Below are 11,765 nucleotides of genomic sequence, written 5' to 3' on the forward strand. Positions count from 1 at the left end.
GCACTGCACCTCCTGTCCAGGCCATTACCCGGGGCTTTGTACATAGTATGCACGCACTGCACCTCCTATCCAGGCCATCACCCACAGACCTTTGTTTTTAGTCTACAATTGCAATATCTAGTCCGTGGATACCACGAGGGTTTGTTGTTTTATTTTGATTATATTTGTAATAAAACCAAGTTAATATTTTGAGAAGCACCTTTGGGCATCAGTTTTCACTTGCCTCAGCCTTTGTCTGTCACACTGTAATCCCTTCATCCTGCTTTCTTTTTTTTAGATGTCTTTGTACCACACTGTAGGTATGCTCTTTCCAATGTAAGATTATAAGCTTGTGGGGATTTAAATTAAAATGTTAGTGGAGCTCGAGAGTGCTCCATAGCTGGGAGTTTCTTCAAATGGTGAGAAAATGAAAAGATTCATTTAAATAAATAATCAGTTATTACCAGAGCCTGACAAATACAGAGGCAGATGCTCACAGCCAACCATTGGCCTGAGCATGGAGTCCCCAATGGAGGAGTTAGAGAAAAGACTGGAGGAGCTGAAGGGGTTTGCAACAACATAGGGAGAACAACAATGTCAACCAACCTGACCCCGCAGAGCTCCCAAGGACTAAACCACCAACCAAAGAGTACACATGGAGGGAGCCATGGCTCTAGCCACGTATGTAGAAGAGGATGACCTTGTTGAGCATCACTGGGAGGAGAGGCCCTTGGCCCTGTGAAGTCTCAATGCCCCAGTGTAGGGGAATGCCAGGGTGAGGAGATGCGAGTGGGTGGGTGGGTGGGAGAGCACCCTTATAGAAGCAAGGGGAGAGGGGATGGGATAGGGGGTTTCTGGAGGGGAAACTGGGAAAGGGGATAACATTTGAAATATAAAGAAAATATCCAGTAAAAAAAGAAAAATAATGTTATTAAATATGATATTGTAACAGTTTCCATGATAAAGACATTTTTTTAAAAAGAATTTTTAAAAAAGATTTATTTATTTGATTTTATGTGCGTTAGTGTTTTGCTCGCATGCATGTAAGTGTGCTTGTCTGGTGCCCACAGGGGCCAGAGAGACTGCCAGATCCCTTGGCCCTGGGTCATGGGTAATTTTCAGCTACCTTGTGGGTACTGGGAACTTAATCCAGGTCCTTTGCAAGAGCATTGCATGTTTTTAACTGCTGGGTCATTTCTTCAGCCCCTGTCTATGACATGTTAATGAGAAATTTCCAAGCCAAATATAGTACAGTTTGTTTTTAGTGAATGTGCGTATTCATGTGTAAGTGGAAGAAGGTGCACAGGGATGTGTGGTTTCTCACACTGGGAATGGTAACCTGAGCTGAGGTGAGGCGTCAGGTACCAGTCTGACCCATTGCTTATAGTAGTTCTCAGCAAACTTCCTGGTTAGCAGCTGTTGATGGCTGTGGCTTTAGTCTTTTGTTTCAGTAGAGATGCCAAATAGTACTTCTAAAGTTTTAAATTTTTTATTCTGCATTTTTTTCTTATATGAAGGAGAACATTGATTGTGATAAAATACTAAATACTAAAATACAGTCTGTGTGGAAAAAGCAGATAAATAATTTATTGTCCTGTATTCATTTTTAGGCTAGTAATTCAGTGTGTTAGCAGGATTCAAGAATGGCTGTTGAGGCCTTTTTCTTCTTGTTTTCACTTTGAATGTCATTCTGAATCAAGCATCATTATGTATTTGAATTTTCAATGTATTGTAGTTACACTTTTTGATATCTTATTCTGTATCTGGACCCTAATCTTTTAAGAATCCCATTCTGGTTCCTGTTTCCCAGATGTCTGTATATAATGCAGATCAATGCTTATTGTGTGTTAGAAAGTAAAGAGTGCAGCAGTTTGAATTCATGTATCGCTGCCACAGCAGCATCAGAGTGAATGTGCAATGCTTAAAGTAGAAAAGAAACAAGATGCCAATCCTAAGCTTCCACCGTAAGAAATTGTACAACGAAGAGCAAGATAAACTCCAGGAAGTGAGCCTGGTGCAGAGAATGCAGAGAAGAAAGAGTCGGTGAAACCCACAGTTGGCTCTTTGTAAAAGGAAAGTAGATAGCATTTAGCAGGGCTAGCAAGGGTCTAACTTCTGCATGCCCTTTCCTGTCTCATTCTGCCCGCTTAATACCTAGATGTCATTATGGAACCTCATGCATGCCGCTGGTTAGTGCTGAAACTCTTCTCTGCTTTGAATCCCATGAATCCATGAGTTGAAGGCCGTAAAGGTCTGGGGGACTCCTGAGGTGCTTCCAGTGGGAAGCTGTGCCCCATCTCTGTCTCCCCAAATGCTGATATCTTGGAGTCTTGTCTGGAATCTGTCTGAAGCATGGTTGATTCACTTGAAATGATGCTATTCCAGTGTCTGTGCTCAAACTGTATCATGTCTCCATGTTAGTGTAGACAGGTTAGAATTTTGGTCCTTGAGTAGATAAGGTCAATCAGTGACTCTGTTTAATTGTAGAAATTATAGAAAATGAGGTATTAGCCTTCTGTCACCTGAAGACCGAGGATCCAGAGTCTCAGGGAGAATTGAGGCAGCATAGAAAGATGGAAAAACAAGGGGGGGATGGAGGAAAAGGAGTCCATATTCTGACTGCTAATCACAGACTGCCTAAGTGTCCCGCTCTAGGAGGGGCAGGGGCAGAGCTGGAACTGTTTCTTCCCATTGGAAAACAGTGAGCTGTGATCCATGCTTTCAGCCTTGTCTGTTCTTCTGAGTGCCCCCGTCTCTCTCAACCCTTGTACTTAAGTCTATGTTCAAGTATTATTAATGCCTCTCCCCACCCCCGAAAGATTGACCAGAGGAAATAGTCAGGACACTGGCTACTGACAGGAACAAAAGCAAGGATGTTACCACAGACTGCGTGCTCTGGAAGGATAGCAATAGGAAGTCGTCCTCAACAGTGTCGGTAAGATGGGCCGCTTCCCCAAAGCCACAAACATTCCAAAACTCACCAACAATGAAATAAAAGTCAGGAGTGATCATATAGCTGTTAAAAATTGAATTTATAGCTGGGCATGGTGGCACACGCCTTTAATCCTAGCACTCGAGAGGCAGAGGCAGGCAAATTTCTGAGTTCGAGGCCAGCCTGGTCTACAAATTCCAGGACAGCCAGTGCGATACAGAGAAACCCTGCCTTGAAAAAACCCCCCCCCCCCCCCCCCCCCCAAAAAAAAAACCACTTAAAGAGAGAACTAACTCTCTGGACTAGAGCTGTGTCACTACTGAATTTCTCTAAATATGTAAAGAAGAAAATCTACCAATTACAGTCTGCCAATTTATTTGCATGAAGCCGCCATTACTGTTTCCAAAGCAAGACAGAGACAGTACAAAAAAGAAAAATACAGGCTGATTTCTATGACGAGAACTATCCTCAACAGAACAGCAAATTGAATTCAGCCAGGCATAAAGAACAATGCACCATGACCCTGTGCAGCTTACCTGGCTGGCGCAGTATTTGAAAGTAAATCAGTGCATAACCTACCATGTTACCTGTCTGGGGAGAAAAATCACATGCTCATATCAGTAGACATCTCCCCCTCTGGAAACAGACAGCCCACTACCCTCCTTACCACCAACCCACACACATTCAGACAAAGTAGAAAGAAATTTGCAGCCTCTGAAAGGCATCTGTAAACATCCAGCAGCCACTGCTGAGGCAGCAGGAGGAGACTGAGCCTCAGAGGGAGAGGTTAAGGCAGTCCCACCACAGTGGTGTTCACCTGAGCCCGGGGAGTCCAGACAAGCATGGGCCTGCAAAAGATGGGGAAGGAAAGGGCAGGGGTGGGGATTGACAGCAAGGCAAAGAACAAAAGAGGAAAGGAAAGAGGGGAGGGAAGGAGGGAGGGAGGGAGGGAAAAGAAAAGCAAAGCAGCAGGGCGGAGTGGCCGATGGAGGCTGCAGGCAGGCAGTGGTTCGAGGAAGGAGGCTGGAAGAAGGAGCAGCCTTAGTTTTATCTGGTGTATAAACCATCCTCGTTTGCTGTCTGCTGCTTTGCCCACATCCACCTGACCTCTGAGGATCCACGGATGGAGATGGCTTTTCCACAGGTTCACCTCTGTTCAACAGCTGTACCTATAGGCCCCCCCCCCGCTTTTATTCTATTTATATAACTTTCTGATGTTCCTTTTCCTCATTGAAGCTCCAAGGTTCCAGTGTCTGCCGTTGTCCATACTGCTGTTGTAGCTGCCCATTAAAGACAGGGCTTACGAAGTCCCTGGCTGAGGTCTGTATGACCGCATTCTGTGTCACAGAGCTCTTTTGAGGCTCTTGCCAACATTAGTGCATTAGCTTTCACGCATAAAGGCTCAAGAGTGTGATCCCCTACAGACAGCAACAGGGCAGAATTCCCAGTATAACAATTAAAAAACACTTGATCTCCATTTCAAGAGCTAATTGTCTTTGTTACCAAAAAAAANAAAAAACACTTGATCTCCATTTCAAGAGCTAATTGTCTTTGTTAGAAAAAAAAAAAAAAAAAAAAAAAAAAAAAAGGCTGAACAAACCTTTGGCTCCGGTCACTGGAGGGTTGTCTGGCCCGGAGACCGCACTCTTGCTCAGGGACAGTTGGCTCTCCTGCCTAGCACCTTTTAATAAACGTGCTGCTTGAATTCAACACAAAGCAGCAGAGCCTCCACCCAGTCAACTTCAGAAAGACCCTGACCCCTGGGAAAGAATTTCCTCTAAAGAATAAAATCAAAAGTGAATGTAAATGTTCTAATGAGAAACAGGACCTAAATGAGATACATTATGGGAAAGGGAATTGGCTCTTCTTTTCCTAAGTTTGAGTGTGGCCTAGCCTCATATTTCTCTGGTGAGAGCTCTCCTCCTCCCATTCCTGCCCCTACCATGTCCCCTCCTTGATTTCTGTCCTTGGACTGATGCTGGGACCCTGCAGTGCTCTCCGGCGGCTCTGCCCTGTGTTATCCAACACATACTTAGAATGGTGAAAGATGTGTCTGAATCCTAATTGAACCCAAGCTGAATAGCGGGTTTTACGATTACTGGGGCAATTAAAAGCCATATGTCCTTGTGATCAGATGTAGGTATTTTATTTTACAGTAAAACAATGATATCACAGTTGGCTCTTAATATTAACCAGGAATCAGCGTAAACATCCTACATTCCTAGCATATTGCATTCTCTGTACAATCCCAAAGGACGTGAGCACTGCAAGGTAACCCACTGAGCTGAGGCCAGTTTCCCGAGGTAATGTTGCAGGTAGAAGGCAAGGCCTACCTTCTAGTGCCACTGGCTAGGCTCTGGGTGGGCTGGTCTGCACCGTGAGTCTGAACTGCCTGCCATTGGAGCTGATACCAAATAGCCCTGTCAGGAGGGCAAGAGAATTTTGCTTGTATAATTTTATGGACTTTAGAAAGAGGATATGTTAATTATGTGTTAAACATACGAAAATAATATTTTGGACAACAATGAGTATTGTGTGTCGGCTGATCAATGGGGAGAAATCTGGCCCAGTCAGGAAGGCTTATGCAAGATGAGAGGAAGCAGGTCTTGCCAGCAGGAGTGAAGCTGGGAAGGTCCAAAAGATGAGTCTCAGGGGCTCTGTTCTGAAGCTCTGTGGTTCAGCTGGCTTGCCCTCCAACATACATGCATGCTGCCGTTTTCTAGAATAACCGTATGACTGGATAACTAAAGACAACTGGTTTATACAGAAGCCCACAGGCTGGTGTGTGTTACCATGGGACCTCATAGAGATGAATTTCAGACCCAGGTTTCTTGCCACATTTTATTTAAATGGGAGAAAGTGAAGAGGCTGGAATATGCACATTTCTTTAAGAATCTGTCTCTGCTCTGTGAGGTTAGATCACCATGGCTCTGATGGTGGGGTTGGGTGTGGGAGTAGGCGGCCTAACTTACCAAACATCCTTTTCTTTGTGTAGTATGAGCCTAGAGGACCTGGTCGGCCCTTGTACCAAAGAAGAATCTCATCTAGCTCAGCCCAGCCTTGTGTAGAAGAGGCAAGCACTCCCCAAGACAGCCTGGTTCAGGGCAAAGAGTCGCAGGGCCACAGCAACCCACCTGCCTTCAGCTTCCCGGCCCCCGAGTCCTGGGCCAACACCACCTCATCTGCCCCCTACCAGAACATTCCGTGCAATGGATCCAGCAGGGCGAGTCAGCCCAGAGAGTTGATAGGTAAGATGAATGGGTGAGTTTCCAGAGAGCTGTGATTTTTTTTTTTTTTTTTTTTACTCCTCAGCACCTGGCTGCATATGGGGCCGTTTCCCATCAGTCCCTCCCACGTTTGAATTACTCAAAAGTCACTGTCTGTTCTTGTAATGGTATGTGGGTGCACACAATCTCTCTCTCTCTCTCAGAATACAGTGTTATTTACATTTCAGAAGGTTGCAAACAAGCTAAGTGTTAATCGATGATAACACTGGGACCAAGTTTTAAAGACCTTGAAAGTCAGGTGGTAGAAAATGTGATGTTTAGCTAACTCTGTTTCTCCCCTCTCATTAATCCATGCTCACCTAGAATATGAGAGCTAGGTGCGTTGGTGCACATCTGCACCCCCAGCACAGGGCAGGCTGAGGAGGTTCAAGAGTTCAAAGCCAGCCTGAGCTACATAGCAAGATCTGCTTGGAAAATGTGTTACAAGAAGGGAGAGTGGCTGTAACAAGTGGACCCTGGTACCACTGGACCAGATTTGAGAGTAGAGCGTGAACATTACTGCAGATACAAGCATGTTCTGGTTTACAGAAACCCGACCGCGACCGCCCAGACCAGCCCTGTGTGTTTGCTGCTCCCGTGGGCATGGGTGTTCTTTTATGATGTTTCTTCAAGAGAGGGGTTTAAAGTGTGTTGTGATGAAGTTATCTATGTGTGGACTAAACTGCCCTTGTGCTCCTGGAGATAGAGGAGCCCGTGGAGGAGTCCGTATGCGCATGTGCAGGCTGCACCTCTGGTTAAACCTGTCGCTCTTCTCTGCTTGTAGCTCCCCCCAAGACTGTCAAACCCCCTGACGATCAGCTGAAGCCCGAGAGCGGGGAGGTGTCCAGTTCCTTCAACTACTCGATGCTGCAGCACCTCGGCCAGTTCCCACCCCTCATGCCCAACAAGCAGATCGCTGAGTCCGCCAACAGCAGCAGCCAGCAGAGCCCGGCAGGGAGCAAGCCCGCCATGTCCTACGCCAGTGCGCTGCGGGCCCCGCCCAAGCCCAGGCCGCCGCCCGAGCAGGCCAAGAAGGGCAGCGACCCGCTGTCCCTGTTCCAGGAGCTCAGTCTGGGCAGCAGCCCGGGCAGCAATGGCTTCTACTCCTACTTCAAGTGACCCCGCTCTCGCTGTCCTCAGAGAATATGCAGTTCCTGTTCAATCTGCAGGATTGAGGTGGCGGCTCTGTGTGCGTGCAGCCCTCCATTACATTCACTGCGCTCTCAGCCCCCTTGCTGCTAGACCTGCGCCTACGTTTAAAAGTATATTCCATTATTTTGCATTTTTGATGTGAGTCAGAATTTTGACAGCTTTTATGTAGAATAAAAATATTTTTAAATTTGTGTATTGTTACATGTTTGCATCAAGCTAGCAGCTAAGAGGTAACTGTGCAACTATTAAAAAAAAGAAAAAAAAGTTTGTCTAAAATGTATTTAAAAAGAAAAAAAATTGTTAAGTAGCATTTACATTTATTCAATAATATTACCACATGCTGGATTTCTGTACCAGAAATGGCCAGTTGATGTACAAATGTATGTTATTTTTGCTTAAATTCAGTTAAAAAAAAATTAAAAAAAACAAAGGGGCGGCATATTCTCCCCCCACCCCCTTGTGATCACAGGATGCTGCGTTCTAAAACTTTGAGAGTTTTAGACTATCTGTGACATGCTGTTCTCTCCATCAGCATAGGGTAGAGGCCAAGGCCGCCTTTGCCCGAGTATTCTGCATGCCACTGGGTTTTGAAATGTGAAAAAGAAAAAAGGAAAAAAAAAAAAAGGCAAACCCTGGTGGCGTAGTCAGTTTTCTTTGTTTTGTTTTTGACAAGCAGGACTTCCAGCTTGTCTTCAACATTGAGGTGAGATGGTTTTGTTTTGTTTTAAACAAATGAGGAAGCTGAACCATTTTTAGGATTGTTGGTGCTTAGTAGACTTGATAACTATTTTAAAACTGCGTGAATTTAGTGAAAAATCTTTTCTCTCACTCTGCATGTGTATGTGTTTGTAGCCTGGCTCCCTCCTCCAGGGCAGAAAGACCTGTGCCGACTAAAGGTTTGGGTTTCTTTTCCTCCAGTAAAAATTTTGGTACCTTATTTGATGTTTACATTAAGATATGACATTACACATAGCAATTCTAAGATCTTTCCAATTGTTTGTTTGAGGGATATCATTAAAGAAAAAAAACATTGTCAAAAATTGATGAAAATCTAGGGTATGTTTCAGATCCTTTGAATCATCTGAAATTTCCCCTTGAACTCATTAGAAATATGAAATGTAAGCAACTGTCAGCAGAGGTCCACAGCCTGCCCGTTGTCCTGAATGAACGTTGAAGGAAGAGGCTGTCCTCGTGAATGTCCTTTGTCATTTCCTGATCCCGTAGCTCTAATTTTGTATTTCTGAGAAATCTTGAGACTACAATCTTACCATTTTTTTTTTTTTTCCTTTTTCCTGCCGATCACTCAAGCATAGTTTTCTGGAAGACTTTTGATAGAACATTTTAAGATGGGTTGGATGTGGCAAGGGGCCAGCAGAATTAGTCTGTGTGACTAGAGGTTAGTCTACGGCAGCCAGCCACAGCCCCCTCCCTGTGTGGGTTACCCGGGGTGCGATTAAAGGCTGTATTGGTTAAGGGGTAGCAAACTCTGGGACTGATGATAGAACCTCTCAGGTTCAGTACTGCCTCTGCGCTCAGGGCCGAGCTCCCGGAACTTGGCTTCCTGCCTCGGGCTACATGCCTGTTCTGAGCTGCCAGGTGTGGACCCATAGACTAAAGAGGTGTTCAAAGATAGTACAGATCCCAGCAGGCACGGGGATCCAGTGAGTCAGGACACCGCACTCTGCGTAGCATGACATTGTTACATGCTGGCGTGATGACGTCATTACATGCTGGAGTGACTCGGGCAGAATGAGACAACTTTTGCTACAGGTGTCTGTTTTTTTAACTCTGTGCCCAAGTAGGACTCACCCATGATAGGGCTGTCTGTGTCCCATCGGTGATCGCTCCCACACCCATGCATGTAGACACACAGGACAGCAGTACATGCCGGGCAAGAGTTCAGAGCCATCTTGCTAATTCGGACAGAATTATACTGTCAGTTTTCGGGTCACCTCTCGCCAGGAGATCATTGCCTACTTTTTTGTTTTTCATACTTGAACCTATAAAAAAATATTATCAGTTTTTAAAAATTATTTATATTTAGTTAAAGTCACGTGTGTACCCTATCATCTTATATAAGACACTGATGGTGGGACCCTCAGGATGGGGAACCCCTCAGGTTGCAGTGACATTCTCAACGTGGTTATGTCTAAGAAATGACACTAGCTACTTACTTGACTGCTCTGTTGCGAGTGTCGGTGCGTTCCCATCTCTTTCCTGCTTCTGCAGCTAGTTGAGGGTTTCCTTCCGTCGCTTCACGTTCTGCTTAGAGTACTTATTTTAGCCCAGTGCCCTCCTTGCCTTGTCTTCCCGTCCAGGCTCCAAGGAGCCTGTTATGTATGCCCAGCATCTCGTAACAGTCAACAGCAGACCTTACCGGAAGAGCCACTGCGAGCTCTAGCTTGGGGCTCTTTGCAGTTACCCCGGTAGCATTAGCAGGATCTTCCTCCCGGAAATAGCTTGCTTCTTTCATTCAACTTTAGAGTTCAGATGGAACATGTGTACATATGTGTTTGTTTACATACATAAGCACACATTTATTATTTTTTTAAAGAAAACTTGATAGGTCTGCCATGCCCTTCTCCTGAGGTTACTTTATGATTTCTTCTCATTTCTTCATTCTTTTCTGTCAGAGGCATTTTCTTGTCCTTACCAGTACTGCTTTTAGCCATTGCAGCACAACTCGAGGTGTTTCTTTCTTCCCTTTTTCTCTCCTCATCTTTCCTTCATCTTTCTCTTCCAGTTCTTTTAGGTGATAATTCAGAGTATTCATGCTGTTTGTCTCCCCCCCCCTCCCCTTCTCACTTGATCTAAAAAATAAATTCCTGATGAGAATTGACAAACCTCATTCACTGTATCATGGGTATTTTCTGGTGTGTTTTTCAAAGAAGTCCATTCTGGCCCTGCCATTGCTAGTCATGTTACCTTGTCCTTGACCAGTCAGTAGTTAGTTATCGATCATGGAGACTAAGGAGCTGGGTCTTCCTGTCGTCACACAGACATGCTTGCTGTCCTGGTCATCTTGTGGGAGGAGAACAAAATTGTCTGCTGTGGGTTATTTTTCTTTTGTCTCGTTCTAATCAAGATTCTAGGATGAGTTCAGGCTTGATGTAAGCATCAACTGGTCCTTTCTGTTGAGAGAGCTTCAGGGTAAGGAATGTAAGCAGAAGTCTCATGGGATACTTACTAAACCAATTAAACATGGCAGTCTCTGGGGCCTATTTACTGAAGAGGTTTTCCTCTTCCTGAAGGCCTTGACGTCCTGAGGAAACTGTCTTTAATCGTGAGCTCATATGCTTTGTTATGTTGCTGTAGTGTAGTTGATGGTTCCAAGTTTGGTATGTTTCATTTTGAGAGCAAAGCTGAAAACATAAAAGAATGTATCTCTCTAGCCGCCGTGACTACGAGTCAGGGTGTCGAGAACAATGTTAGGCTAAATCTAAACATTCCCACGAGTGTCATGGGAAAAGTTAGATTTCCTGAGCTAGGTGATTTTTTTTTTTTTTTTAAAGGAGATGCTCATGAGCGAAAGAATCATTGCATAGTGGAGAGTTTTATTAATAGAAAAATTATACAAAAACATAAGTTTAAAACTTCCCATATAGTAAAACATACACATTACTGCTTTAGAATATTACCTAGGCTGTCCATCCCTCCCCACCCACCTCTCCACCTCCTCACAGTTAAACTTGCCTTTTCTCAGTGAATAGATGCTGATTTTTTTTTTTTTTTTTTTTTTTTTTTTTTTTGACAACCCTGTTCCCAACCGCCCCATGTGTCCTGCTTGCATCTGGGCGCTGGTGTCATCTGATCAGTCTTCACACTGCCCAGAAGTTAGAGAAGAGGCAGGTGACGCTTCAGCTTGTCCTCCTTGTTCAGAGCCTCACTCGGTGTGTCCCTTGTAGCCTGGTACCCGGAGGACCCGTCATACGGATCTTCAGAGCATCCACTGCACCAGTCCTTCTCATTCCCTCTGCGACTTGACAGAAGCTGCGAGGTTCACACTTGCCAGTTTTATCCCTCGTTTAGCAATTCTAAGACCACAGAAGGAGGGGATTTTTTACTAAAATTTAGCATCCCAATAAAACATCAGAAAGTGGCATTATATCATCAACTCTAAGCTAGAATATCAGGTCAAACAATTTTTTTATGTTTAAAGTTTTAGTGTAACATTCAGATATTTCAAACCTACTGAAAATACCCACTTTAGAGCACTCTTTAATGAAACCTGCATTGTTTTAAAAAAAAGAAAAAGAAAAAGAAAAAACTTTATGTCAGGAGGTACATAATAGAAGACTCTAGACTTAGACTTGTGAGCTGTGGTTCTAATCCAGCCCATTTATCCAGTGGTAAGCGTGAAGCTCCTGAAATGAGTTTCAAGAGAGCCCACAAGTCTTACAGTTGCAGCCATCAGAGTGGTAGACCAGACTTTACTT

The 11,765-nt window shown here is 44.4% G+C and overlaps 1 protein-coding gene across 5 annotated transcripts in view; it reads left to right on the forward strand.

The window, feature by feature from the left end:
* Helz (helicase with zinc finger) overlaps positions 1 to 11,017 on the forward strand; it is a 145,936-nt gene extending 134,919 nt beyond the window's left edge. For 4 of the 5 annotated variants that reach the window (XM_029545737.1, XM_029545736.1, XM_021212285.2 and 1 more), the window contains exons 32-33: positions 5,907 to 6,159; positions 6,962 to 11,017. In XM_029545737.1, the coding sequence (XP_029401597.1) occupies positions 5,907 to 6,159; positions 6,962 to 7,296 (588 nt within the window). In that variant the 3' untranslated portion in view covers positions 7,297 to 11,017. The remainder of the gene's footprint in view (positions 1 to 5,906; positions 6,160 to 6,961) is intronic. The other variant, XM_021212284.2, reaches the window with a different exon arrangement.
* The last annotated feature ends 748 nt before the right edge of the window (positions 11,018 to 11,765 follow it).

The sequence above is a fragment of the Mus pahari genome, chromosome 14 (genome assembly GCF_900095145.1).
Source record: "Mus pahari chromosome 14, PAHARI_EIJ_v1.1, whole genome shotgun sequence".
In the NCBI taxonomy this organism is placed as follows: Eukaryota; Metazoa; Chordata; class Mammalia; order Rodentia; family Muridae; genus Mus; species Mus pahari.